The 14,320-nt window shown below is 42.3% G+C and overlaps 1 protein-coding gene across 5 annotated transcripts in view; it reads right to left on the bottom strand.

The window, feature by feature from the left end:
• Positions 1 to 14,320, bottom strand: part of cacna1ia (calcium voltage-gated channel subunit alpha1 Ia) — a 189,413-nt gene that overhangs the window by 90,169 nt on the left and 84,924 nt on the right. For all 5 annotated transcript variants that reach the window (XM_047571583.1, XM_047571585.1, XM_047571587.1 and 2 more), the window contains exon 3: positions 418 to 529. In XM_047571583.1, the coding sequence (XP_047427539.1) occupies positions 418 to 529 (112 nt within the window). The remainder of the gene's footprint in view (positions 1 to 417; positions 530 to 14,320) is intronic.

Here is a 14,320-nt window from a genome sequence, read left to right as displayed (position 1 = left end):
CCGATTAGGCATAACATTATGACCATATTCCTAATATTGTGTAGGTTTCCCTTGTGCCTTCAAAACATTTATTTTTTTGTGTTACTAAAACCATTTGTGTGAGCACCATCAATGGGGTGTCATTGCTATGAGGTTCGGGTGCCTGGTCTGGTCTAGGTGGGAGCTACATATCTGCACCCACATGAATGAATATATTATTTACGTGTGGTTTTAATGTTGTGGCAGATCGATGCAATTTTTGAAATAGCACATTAAATTTATCGTTTTTTTTTTCAGGATTACATGTGGTCCAGAAACTAAAAAAAGACTGTCCGGTGCGTGAGCTCATTCCCAATAATCAATTGTTCCGTTCTCTTCCCCTTCCTCCGTGCCAAGACGTGTTGCCCTCACGCACTCGGGCGCGGGGGTCCGACTCACCTGCAGTATCTGGCAGCGGTCCGAGGTGCAGTCGATGTTCTCACAGGGTTGGTACATGCCCAGCGTCACGCAGTTGAGCAGGATCACCATGATGCTAATCCTCTCGAACCACGTATTAACAAGGCTGAGGGTTAAGGAGCGTCGCAGCTGAGGAGAAGCACAACACGGGCGCACACACACACACACACACACACACTGTACGGTTCAGAGAGAGGCTGGGGGGGTGAAATGAAGAGTGGGTGAACACAGCTCAAAAACCGTGGATGTGGCACGGCAGCATCTGCAGGATCGGGTGGTGGTCAATAATCAGGTGTTGGGAAGAAAAGAACAAAGAAAAAGATGAGGAAGATGATTCAGCTGTGGCTTTAAATACACATGCACATAATATGCATAAATAATTTCTCAGTCGATTCAGAAATAACATTTTTGAGGTATACTGCTTCATATTATCAGAAAAAACAGCATAATCCACGCTGAGCCGCTCGTCTGTAAATAATACTACTATGTCCTGCACACTTTAGCACCTTCTTTTCCTTTTAACATCCCCAACATCACTGGATGCATTACTGACTCACCCGCAGCCGCTGACTCATTCGCAGCATTGCATATGCAACGTGAGCGTCAAGAGGTCGCGCAGCTGCCACCCAGCGACTCATCAATGAAGACCAAGACCAGAGGATTTTTTATTTTTTTTATTTTTTATTTTTCCCAGCAGCACCTGCCTGTTTTTCTGCCGCGTGATCGTATGAGTCACAGAATCGGACCAGTGGTGGAGAAAACGCTGATGCTTTGAGGCTGCACATTTAAAACGAATCATTCATGCACAGAAATAAAAATGCGTCAATTAAGTTAAGGTGTATTTAAATATAAAACCTGACACCTCTTTAAATCTTTGTCTTCTTATCTTACAAAGTCACCTCATCAGTCTGCAGGATGCTCCACCACCACCACCCTGCACCATATCTCCAGGTTCTAATAGGAAAATACTGCATATAAGACCTAATACGAGATACCTGTGTGTTGTGCACGTGTCAGTCGTGTGTAGATAATGTGTGTGTGTGTGTGTTTGTGTGTGTGTGCCATAATGACTGTAATGCTGTTTAAAAGTCTTTCACAGCTTTTCGCCCCGTTAATATTTTAAGCTGCCGGCTTATGTTCCTCCAGCACTCTATCCTCTTTAAGTCTCCGGTTTTTGTCTTCCTTTTTGTTTTTGCTCCCGACTCCAGATTGAGCTTTAAGTCTTTTGTTCTAACAGACTCGCTGAACTCGCTGTGCAGCAGAGGGAGCGTGTGATCGGGATGTGTGCGGCATGAAAACGAACACGCGCGTGAGCAGGTAAACCATTCGTGTGCTTTTGTAAGTGTTAATTAAAAGGGCGTCGCTTTGTGTTGAAAAAGTGAAAAAGATTTTGGGGAATGCAAACGACCACATTCACAGAGCGGCCGTCGAGGTCGTGAAGAGGATTACGTTGTGTCGCTGTGTTGCAGATTGAAACAAGTTGAGCTCATGAGAGAATCGCTGTCAATGTATTTACGGCTTCACGACTGATCAGCAACCGGAAAGACGGATGAAAATCCCACGGCGATATCTGTGGCGCTTATTTTAGATGCTGACGTTTTCCATTTACATCAGCTGAACTGATCTATTTAGTGTGTGGTGCAACTCATTCAGTGCGTTTACATGCACATAATGGATTAATAGAGCTATGCTCAAAATTCAGCTTCCTGCATTGTTCCACTTTACATGCAGCAGAGAAAATCAAAAAACTGATGGGAACATGTTCCCCTCCTCCACACTAGGTGGCGATATGTGTCTTTTCAGTGGGTTAATACCGTGTTAATATGACCCCCTGGATGGATAATAGTTTTTTTAATCTCGTACGTAACGTAATGCGCTACTTTTGGTGCAGATAAGATGCTTGGAAATTGATTTACTCTGGTTTGATGTATCCGTTTTCAGATTCTGCAAATAAACCGTTCTTGTTCCTATTTGTTAAGAATATATTTTTGTTTAAAAAACAGTGTTACTCCCTGCGCCTCCAGTTGACATCCATGCGTTAAGTAACTTCTTATTTCAGCGCGTAGCCGTTCAATGAACCTGACTTTCACCGAGACAAACCTGATTTCTATGTAAACTGGATCAAGGATAAAATATAAAACCCCAAACTGAAAAATAAAAAGGTATAAAGTGATTTCATGCAGCCAGAAGCCGTTTTAAAGAAATCTGTAGTTCACCTTAAAGGCGCACACACACACACACAGTATATCCTGCTTCTTTTCATCTTGGGATTATGTGGCTGAAAACACCTTTGTTATTCATTTTTTTTTTTTTTTTTAGTTTGTCTCTTTCTTCTGCACACAAACACACTCACAGACACGCACACGCCACACCACCCTCTCCTCTCTCACGGCCGTCTCTTCAGCTCTTCTCTCTGGAGGAACAGTGGAACGTGGAGAAACAACATCAGGACAATGAAAAAATATTTTTAAAAAGCCTTCACTCTCTGAAGTTTCCTCCAATTTAAAGCCCCAGTTCTTTCTTTGCAACGAGGGTCCAATCCCCTTTGGGTTTACAGTCTCCTTTTTTCCTCTCGTAACTCTCAATATAATTTCAATTTACACAACTGTCGCGTCCTCTCCTTGTTCCAGCCCGCACTGAATTTCTTTCCCCTCTTTCATTCCAAGCAGCTGATGGACAATTTAGGCCTTGCGGCTAAAACAAATACTTTGGGACAAATTATTCTTAGACAGGCAATGAAAAATCAATCAGGCCTCGGCGGAACGTGTGTGCAGCTCTGCCCGAGTGAAACTAAAGAACCTGCCCCGAGGTTCTGTGTTAGGACAGAGAGGACAGAGAGGTGTATACACTCGAAGAAAGGGAAAAATAAATGGAGATATTAAAAAGAAAGCACCTGCGCGGGACGATAAACACAACACAACACAGGGGATGAAGGCTGTGCCAGGATTTGTTTTCGATCGTGGCAGCAGTCTGGGTTTAGAACGGGGACGGGAGGGGGTAAACATACGGCCTGTGGGCCAAAACAGGCCCGTCACAGGGCTTAATCTGGCCCGGGGGATGTGAAAAAGACTTGAACTGCAATTCTTCAATAAAGGTAAGTGCTATTTCTAATTTATCAACTGTTCACACACACAACTCCATGAACTTGCACCAAACTTGCGGTTATTTTTCTCGAGACATTTCAGGTTTTATGTGCTGTCAATGTATTTTTTGTGTTTTGTTGGAGTCGAATATACACTGTAGTTGCTGTCATCTAGAATCACCAGACATTCCCCTGGTAGAATGGACCATCTGATCTATCTCCTCTATCCTGATTGGTTCTGAGCTGGTCACATGTTTTGGGCGCCATGTTGGATACATCTAACCAATATTCACCCATAGAGAAGCGGCAATAACAGAGAATAAAGTTGGATTAAAAGTTAAAATATGCCACAGTGCTCAGCCTACGGCTCCAGCACAGGATCAGGAAAACACGGAGGAAACTCCACCGTTTCCCCAGAGAACAAAAACAGAGAAAGTTATGGGATATTGCTCTAACGTCAACGATAGTAGGTTCACAAACCGAACGGGATCCAAAAATATGGATATTGGGAGATATGAGCTCTGTTGAGATGAACCATCATAAGAAATATTTCATTCTTCTTTCCAGCACTGCAGTGAAAAACTGTATATTACTCAGTATAAAACCAGAAGAGTCACCAAACCTTGATGCTCCCATTTTTTATTTTGCTTTTGTTGCTCAGTTCCAAATATTTATGATCCATTCGTCTTTAACGCTTGAAACTGGCAAAATCTTAGTTGTGTCCTTATGTAAGTTAAAAGTGTGTGAGTGTCTGCATGTGGGTGTAAGCAACACCTTTTCTTTATACACTTTTTATTTTATTGTACTGGTTTCTTTTGTTTTTATTTATTTTTTTAGTTTTTCACACTTCTGTTTTATTGCATTTAATTATTTTTGACATGTGTTTATAGATATCTATATCTGTGCACAAATGGAAACCTGGCTTTTTGGCTTTTTTCTTTCTTTTTGGTATTTTATTCACACTGTTATTTGAGCATCTGTTAATAAAAAAAACATATCTACGCAAAAACAGAGAAAGTTATGGGAAGAAGATGGAAGAACTGGATGTCAACTGATTTCTCCCTATTATGTGATGAGGTAAATGTCAATGTCTCTCTTTGACGTTGATGAAAAATAAAGTCACACCATCATTAATGTGAAGCTTTATCTCAAAAACACCCAACACCACTTTACACATGAATGAAGTTTGAAGTTAACCTAGCCTTATGCTAGCCGTATGCTAGCCTTATGCTAGCTAGTTATCTAGACTAAAGGCTTAGAAAAATAGCAGCTAGCGTCATATATACTGTGAAACACATGTGTGCATGTAATTTATGTCCATGTAAATAGACACATTTAACTGACACGTAACTTTGCATCAGTTACTACTAAGTTATTATGGCTAGCATGCTAATGCTATAATGATACTAGTTTAATTTTCACTATTTCTGAATATTTATAATTTTTCCGAGTAATTTCAACCTTTTAACCGTGATGGATGAACACGGAGACTGAGGAGAAGGTAAACACAGCTCCATGACTGATGAGGTGATCGGGCTACAAAGCATTTTACAGGCTCATTTAAGAGACTTAAAGTTAGTAGACGCTGGGATATTTAAGTGAGGGCCTTTTACATATTGACAGATGATGGTGATAACATTTATAGGCCTGTTAATGATGAAAATAAGACATTTAGCTTATCTGTCCCATAGAGTTACACTGTAGAATCTTCCCTCTGATGAAGCAAACATGGCGCCATGATTAGAGTTGGCCAGACTCTCTCTAATACACGGCTCGTACATTAGACACCATCAGCCTCGGCGGCATCTGCAGCGGCATGTGAAGTGACTCAGCGCTGGTTTGAGTTCAGTTTCTTTGTCATACTGACCCCGAACCTTTCCCCCTTCGCCCGGGGGAGCGGAGCAGCCGGCGCCTGACGCACGCGCAGCTGATTCCAGAGCGCGAGCTGATGCACGGCCGTGTCACTCCTTAATCACGTTAGCCGGGCGCTAACTGAGTCTGACATCGAGGATGCGTTGAGGAGAGAGGAGGGGAGGCGCCGCGTTATGGAGCCTCTGTGTTTTAATTTGATTGTTCTTTTAAAGCTGTTACTTGTGCGATATTAACTGAAAATCTTATTGGTCCATAAGATGTGACTGGGGATGTTCTGCCTTTTTCTCTCCGTCTAATCTTCTTAGGATGCCGACCGGGCCTCCTCTCTGTCTATACTCTCTTCACATCTTTACCCTCCTCTTCTTCTCCACGTCTCTACCTATTTTTATGCCTGTCCCTTTGCGTCAATACAGATTTTGTCAGACACTCGCCTTCGTCTTTCATCCTATTTTTCTTTCTGTTTGGGGCTTTCTCACTTTATCAAGCTCCTCGTCTCCCCGTCTGTCCGTCTGTCTCTGTGATACGTTCAAGTGAGAGAAAGGCAGTTTGATCTCACTCTCCCCACCATTTTGGAATTAGGAAAACCTTTCAAAAAAAAAAGAAAAAGAAATTATTCAAATGATGGAAAAATGGTGGGCTCTAGCTCAAAAACCAATTTATTACCTGAGTGCATTTCCTATTTATTTTGTCCGTATTCCCTGCAGCCTGCAGACATTTAGCAGCTTTAAAGCCCAGATTAATTATAATGTGCAAAATGTTTAACCTGCTAAGAAGTTGACGTGGCGGCCACTTGATATTCTTCAAGGACCCGTTTGACGCACAAAAAACTGCTTTGCAATTTAAAACCGTTGGATATTTATGACAGGAGGTCTTCAGACCTCCACCACTCATATGTGAGTGTATGAATGGATACGTCCCCTGGAGCCAAGGACGTGAAAAACAATGGCCGCAAAATACTACGTTACTTACACTGGGAAACTAAGAAAAGCACGTGTCCACATAAACTTGAAAAAGGAAATAACTCCTCATGTGTGTTCTTGAATAAATTAAATCATAATGAGACAAGAGGCTGCAAACCAACTTTTAATAACACCTGAAAGTGAACTTCTGTACTTAGAAACTCTGTAGGTTTATTTTTCAGACTGTAAAACTGTCTAATAAATGATTTACGTTTTTATCGCGACGCACTCTAACGCTTCTATAGCACACGTCGTATAGCAAAAGCAAGCTAACGCTAGCTATCAGCTTATCATGATGTCGTAACATCCCATTGGCCTTTTACAAGAATTCCACCTGATGTGCAGACTTTACATTTTTGTGTGGCACAGAAATGTTTTTCCTCTCAGGGACTGAGATCTGAATAGAATAAAACATTTTTGTATTAAAGTAACACAGCATCTGTACTCGGTGGCTTGATTCTAACGTGATATCTGTCGACGCAGCTCATGACCCTGGCGAATGCTGAAGACTCAGCTAAAGTGTGAAAGCTCACAGAACCTCCTCCACGGTCGAATGGAGAGAAATGGACAAAGTAAGTAAACGTTTGGAGAAGGCTTAGTTTTAATCATATAATCATGATCGTTTGTGTCTTATCGAAACGTCTCCACAGTCACGTTCTCACAAAGTTGAGATCAGTTCAATCAATTTTATTTCTAAAGCATCAGCAACGCTCTACAGAACCCTGACGTTTCAGGGTCATCTGAGACAAGTTTAACTACAAGCTTTATGGAAAAGCAAAGTTTTTAGACTATTAGAGACGGTTCTACCAGTGGGTTCCACAGAAGAAGAGACCAGCTAGAGCTCTACCTTCTATTCTGCTTTTGGAACCACAGGTAAGCCTAAACTTTGAGCGGAAAGCACTCTGTTGGGGTAATATGATACTACGCGGTCTTGAAGACGAGATGGAGTTAGCCTTTTAAAAGCCTTATATTGAAGGAGGAGGATTTTAAATTCAATTCTCGACTTTACAGGGAGCCAAAGACGAGACGGTAAAACTGCAGTAATATGATCTCTCTCGATAATTCCCATCAGCTGAACTTGGCACCTGCCCACTTCACCTTGCCAAAGATGTTGGCCGTCTACCATCGCTCTGTCCCTGAAAGTCCCTGAATTTAATTTACATTTCATGTTCTCTTCCTCTGTGTGCAGAGCACCCCGTAACTTTCAGGTTCTCCACCGAAGGCCGCCACATTAATGGCCGCCCACCGGAAGAATCCTGCCATGGTAAAAAGCTAAAACCTCACGGATGATGCAAAGTGCAGGTTTACCTGGTAATGATTATCTCTGTTTGAGCACTTCTGCCTGTAACTTTAACTACTTGTGTTGTCTCTCCAGTTAATTTCTTTGCAACGGTGATTGCTCCACTAAGACTGAGCAGGAGAAAAAAAAAGGCTGCATGAAAATAATTTGTGTAAATAATTTAGAAACCAAATTGTATTTTATGAAAGCGGTAAAAGTATTCATGCATCTCTCTCTAGTCTCACCGTCTCTGGCTGTGTGTGTGTTTAAAGAAACAGAAAACGCAAAAAGTACCTTCCTCAAGTGCAGGGATGTCTGTGTGTGTGTGTGTGTGTGTGTGTGTGTGTGTGCGCGTTCTCCCTCAGGATCAGTCTCATTTACAGTGAGTCAAAACGACATCCTGCTTCTTGCACTGAAGCCTCTTCGCCCAGATGCAGCATCATAGGTCACGTACACAACACACACACACACACACACACTCCAGGACTTGTAGTATCTCCTTCCTTAATGCAACATATACAAAAACAGACAGGCAGTCACACACATATCCTCGTCCGCCGACATTTTTATGACAACCACTGTCCCAACTCGTCCGCCGTGTTCTCAGATTTTTTTTTGTCCTAAAATAAAATAAATAAATAAATAACTAAGAAAGAAAGAGACGTATTTGTGATGCTGTGTGTGTGACACGGTGAACAGGGCCCCAGCTGCTGAAGGAAGAATGAATCAGTATGGTTGAGTGATGCTCAGGTCAACCAGTGTTCAAACTGATACAGAGTCTGTCTGCCCGCCGCTGTACTGTGTCCTTGCTTCCTCGCCCTCACTTCTCCCGCTCTTTCCGGGATGTGAGGCAAATTGCCAGGGACCTCTCCCGCCTACCTCATTCAGCTCTTGTCCTTCTTTTTCATCCCACTTAATTTCCTAGTACCTTGTGGGAAAATTGATCATGTGGGTCTAAGTGCCAATTATCTCTGTCTGGCCTGGTCCCTGCATTGAGATACTTTGTCCATCCTCCTTTACTGTATGTACAATTTTTGTAAAAAGGTCAAGAATTCGGCGACTTGTGTAGGATTTGGAACAACTTTCTAAGGTCAGTGTATTTTGACTATTTGAGAACCGGTTCTTTTAAATAAACCAGTTCCAACTGGTTCGGTTCATCAGTAATCATTAGCCTTCGTGCTTATCGATTCTTTTTGTGCTGATTCTTTACGTCCCAGTCCAGAAGAAGCGGCTAACGCACCTAAAAGTTGCCAACCGCCATAAAACTATAGTAGAAGAAGAATCTTTACTTCGAAGCACGTCACTCACATCATGTGACCGCAAGGAAGACGCTGTGGGGAACAGTCTGAAACAGTGGCTTCACTTCACAGCGATGGCACCGTAGTTTGAAGCAAAGGCGGCAACACCACCAACACGCTGAAACATTTATCAACGACGCACGACATTAAATAGCCGAGAGAGCCAGAGCAGAGCTAGTGAGGATCCAGTGACCAATTTCCTACTTGTTTACTTACACAAGCTTTTATCTCATGTTTAGAAACTCAATATATTTTCTGTTGTTTACACAAAACCTCAAATGATTATGTTTTATAAACCAAAGAATTGATAAAGCATCAGTATTAATTGGCCAGTTTGCCTGGTAAAGTTGTTCCATACAGTTCTTGACCTTGTATCCACCTTTTTTTTCTTAAATTCTGAATGTTACCCATGATCCATAGTGGAAGCTGGTTTTGCTCTTCCGGTAGCGCTGTGTTTCCATGGTTTCAGTAGCTGTCAACATCACTGTTAACGTTGGCTTTTAGCTGTGGATAGCACAGAATTGGGCAAAATCGGAGGTGGATACATAATACAGATGTTTCAAAAAGTCACGTAGATAGTTCTGTGACAGTGCCTCATAGTTTGCACATAGTAAATCTAGCAAAACGTCATTTGTGATATTAATGTCCATCCATTTTAGTGAATTTTTCACTTTTATCTTAAGTACTCAGCATGGCGTACAGGCCGTTAAGGCGCAGGGCGTTCTCGCCGTAGTTTCAGTTTCTTTGAACTGTTGTGGCAACCAGCAATGGCAAAAGATAAACTGGAGCGTTCGGCTGGCTTTTTAAACATGAACCCGTATTCTGTCATGGCAACTCCCATAGGCCTCTGGAGAAACATATGGATATCATTGAAGGTTCTCAGTCGTCCAAGTCATGGTACTGTAGATCCAAAACAGATGCTAAGGATAGAACGAATGAACCTGTAGAGCTTCTCGAAAATGTTTCAACATGTATCCAAGTGGCTTCTTCAGTTCTAAAAAAGACTGGCGGAGGAGTTGGGGTTTAAATAGGAGGATGTGTGGGTGTTACCCATCAGGCTGTTCGACTCTGTTCCCTTTCTCCAGTGATGGTTCCCTAATGACCCATTATCCATCAGAGGCTCCACTCTCAAGGTGTGATGCAGACGGGCGACAGACTGCTGTAGATCTCAGTCCACCTCCCTGGTTCAGAGAAGAAATTTCCAATTTTCTTCACTCCTCTTTCAAAGCATCTGTCTTCTCTAGCTAAAAAGTGGACATTGTAGTCTTCAAAGGCTTCAGAGTTCTTTAGGACTTTAGAACTGAAGAGGCTCATTTACAGATTGGCAAAAGATCTTCAAGAAACTCTACAAGTCCAGCTGCCTGTCTTTAGCATTAGACACACCAAACAGACATTAAAGAACTACCTGCAACAGAGGCAGTCTGTACCATTGCCTTACATTGGGTCTGGACCAAAAAGCTGCACTGAAGTGCAACTTTTCTTTTTTAACCAAGACATAGGTAATAGTCATAGTTTGCATTCATTCTTTGGACATTTGGTGTGTCACCCGTGATCTCTGATTCACCTTTTCATAAAGTACAAGTACTCATTTCCTAAAATACATCTGAGGGACAAAAAAGTTTGCAATGTTCTCCACATTTGGCCTTCCCTCGGCATAACAGTGGCCTAAAAGCTCCAAAGGAACGAGCACACAGTGGTGCATCTGCAGTGACAAGTCTGCTGCCATCTTAAAAGCCTTGAGCAAACTGCAGTATACATTCTGTAAGCGCTGCCATGCTTGTCTCAGCAAATGTAACTTTTACTTTCCTAGCTCCACAAAAAAAAAAAAAGAAGAAGGTTTGCTTGTGAGGATACATTCATGCCCATGCCCACACACTCTCTGCCCCTCCCATGCAAAACACCATTTGAAATTTGAGGGATTATATTTTTGCATATTCCACCCGCATCACAATCCGCCTTTGCTCAATAGCGACGTTGGCAGCCTCTGAGATAAGAGCTTCCTCGTAACATAAGGGCTTTTTGAAAAGAGTGTGTCGTGCATTGAATAGAGCTGGGTGGGAAAAAAAAAAAAGTCCAAGAAGATTTTCAGTTCAATTGCATTAAAAATGAGTTTTACAAGTTTAACACCTTGTGGAACGGTTAAATGGGGGCAGGTAGCGAAGGACGCAGCTAAAGGTGGGAAGTCCAAAACGTGAAATCAGGAGGGTGGTTTAATGATTCATTAGAGAGAGTAATTTTCTCAATAAGGTCATGACAAAAGCCACGAAAGGTACAAAACACCTCGTAGTGACTCATAGAGGTTTGAGTTACGTAAAGTTCAGCAGAAAAGCTAGAAAATCATTAATTATGAGTCATAGGCCTGGATCTGCCTCTTCATTCTCATTAGTTTTCTTTTTTTTAACCTGGTGTTTTTGAGCTCCACTCCTACTGTCATATGCCAACTCATATTTACACGAGCACACAACCCCTCGACATGACTGTTATAATGTGCAGCGCATGCTGAAAAAGTATAAGACAGGTAGTAACTTAACTACATGGTCATGTTGGAAGAGGTCGACTGTGGTGCTGTTAAGCCAAAAACACTTCGCGGTCCACAGGTTGGTTGGTGCACCAGTGTACTTGAAATGCATTCTGGGATACCTGGCTTCACACCAAAGCTACCTCTCTTGATAAAGTGGGCAGGGCAAGTGGTCTTATTCTGAAGCAGTGACCCTGAGGACAGGATTGCGTACTCGATGTTCCGTGTGAAACACATTCTGGGAAACCTGATCGCTCCAAGTTCACACAAGTTACCTCCCGATGCATCTTCAACACAACGACAGGACAAGAACACATCTGGGCATTTGAAATGTTTGGTCTGATGCATAGTTGGGTAGCAGGACACGACGTTTCACAAGGAAACAAGAACACAAGTTGAGACAGGAATGCATATTCATAAGTGCCCCTGGTATTAATAATAACCGTCCTGAGTGACTGGATCACAGATTCCAGTCTCCTCTACCCACCCGCTTTGTTCTACCTGCCACCAGCAACCTACCCACCAAACCCACTCTCAGCTGCAGCCACTGGAATTCAAGCCAAGTCTGCAATTACATTACAAAACACATTATATTGGATGAAACGAATCTGGCCCTCACTAATGTGCTTGAGCTTTTGGGTCCTCGAGATAAGACATGTCAAATTCAAACTAATGCACGTTCTAATGAAGTTTTAGTGAGTTAACCGAGTCAAGTCCTTCATGTTACTAATTTCTGTCAAGCAGGATTCAACCACACGGAAGCATGAGAATGAACAAAATTATGCACTCAGGTCCCGGATTATTTCCCTTAGTAACTATAATATATAGATACTAAGTGAAGAGTATCGATAAGAATAAAGATAAATGAAGTGGAAATATATAAAAACAGCAACAAAGCAGCATGAACTTATGCAAGTTTGTGCAACGCAAGAAATTGTGCAATTCACACGGCTCCACCAGAGTTTAACCGTCTTACAGCTTCTGGGAAGAAGCTGATGAACATCCAACATCCCCAGCATCCCCCAGACGACACCCCCCATCACCACCGTCCTTCAATTTAAAGGTGTGATGTGAAAGCAATAAAAACAGATATTAGCATCACTAGTGCGCAGTCAGCTTTGTCCGGTGAAATCCTAAAGCGTGATGAGACGAACCAATAGCACACAGAAGAGCTGCAAAGAAGAACAAAATCAACCCGAGCAGCTTTTTATTAAATTCCCCATGTTTTCAAAAGAGGATCAAATTTGTGAAAGTGAATGGATTCAATTCAATTTCATCTTTTTTTCTACATACATATATTTCTTTAATGTAATTTAGGGCCTTTTTCCTTCATCCCGTGTTTGGAAAGAGAGATGTTGCTCTTTTATCCGTCTGTAAGCGTGCAGTTCGTGGGAGATGCGGACATTATGCCACGTCAGCACATGCTCGGCAGTACGGAGACATGTAGATTGTGTTTTTTGGTCTATTTAAGTACACAACTGGAGCACGCTGTGGAGTGCAATCTAAGCACAAACGCTTCCAGAAATGAGGATGTGTATCTGTGAAACAGGTGAAGACATGCTCCACCGCTGGACTGTGTAATTTCCCTGGAAATTGGGAAAAGCAGAAAAATACAAGATATATATTAAAATTCACCGGCTGTAGAACAATGAAACCGGCTAAAACTTTAGGTCTCAATTTAAATTTGCAGCTGCCTGGGGAAAACAAACATTATTAGAGAATAAAAGAAGCTGTGCTCTAATTAGATAATTGCACTTGAGAGTTGTTAGACTGCTGCGCACGTACGCGCAGACGTATACGGATTCCCGTGCATATGTGCACAGGTGTGCGCTCAAAGACACAAAGAAAAAAATAAAAAATAAATAAAAAAGAGCCTTGCAGTGCCAACCGCACAGCCTGACATGGCAGGCAGAGACCCGGAGTACATCTCAAGACAAGCCTATGGCGTGTAACCAAGGCAACGGGAGCAGACAGGTTGCCTCCCGCTGCCGAGACAACACAAACCGCATACGGCGTATCAATATTCCTGTGTGTGTGTCTGCGGGAAATGTTCTGTGCATAGTGGCCAGAAAGGGGTTTTATGAATTCTGCATGAATCGCGTATAAATCCGTTAAAAACGAGGAGCAGCGCTGCCTCGGCTCGGACACATTCTCGCTGTATCTGGTGCGAGCATCTCTCTCCAGGTAATTCCACAGTTCCTCTATTGGGTTAAGGTCTGGGCTCCGGCTCCACAAGGCTCCAGTGATTCATTTAAACCTTTTGCTCCTACTTTGGGGCTGTTTCTATACCTCTGTGAGCGCTCAGCTTTTAGCCTTTTGCTGGGCCAGACACAGAGAGCAGCAGTAGATCGTATCCGCCGTGTCTCTCTCTCTGCCTCCTGATTATTAAATAGTCTCCATTTATAAAGAGTTTGTTCAAACTGTGATGAATATCTAAACTTTGTAACCAAGCAGCAGCTTCTGGAGCTGAAAAATGAATTCGTTGCTTGATGCTTTTTGATCCCCGTAGACCTCCATGTTAAAATGTCCAGCAGAGAGAAACATAATCGCACTCGTTAAAAACTGTATTAGTGGCTATTTTCCACCCATGACAACAGTACAGGGATGGACTTTCACATTTTTCACCTACGCATGCTTATGTGACATAACTGAGGTGGGATTGGAATGGGCTTTGACTTTAAAAACCATCTTGTGATAATTCAGTGTTCTGCTGGGAAACTTCAGGACCTGATATTTCCACCGTTTCCAGTGAACAAAAACTGAAAATTATGGAGCAGAAGATTAAAAGGAACAACTGGATGTCAGCTGATTTCTCCCTATTATGTGATGAGGTAAATTTCAATGTTTATTAAGATTTTATACAGACAAATAAAGTCA

The sequence above is a fragment of the Mugil cephalus genome, chromosome 20, assembly GCF_022458985.1.
Source record: "Mugil cephalus isolate CIBA_MC_2020 chromosome 20, CIBA_Mcephalus_1.1, whole genome shotgun sequence".
NCBI lineage: Eukaryota > Metazoa > Chordata > Actinopteri > Mugiliformes > Mugilidae > Mugil > Mugil cephalus.
This window is presented reverse-complemented; position numbering and strand designations above follow the sequence as displayed.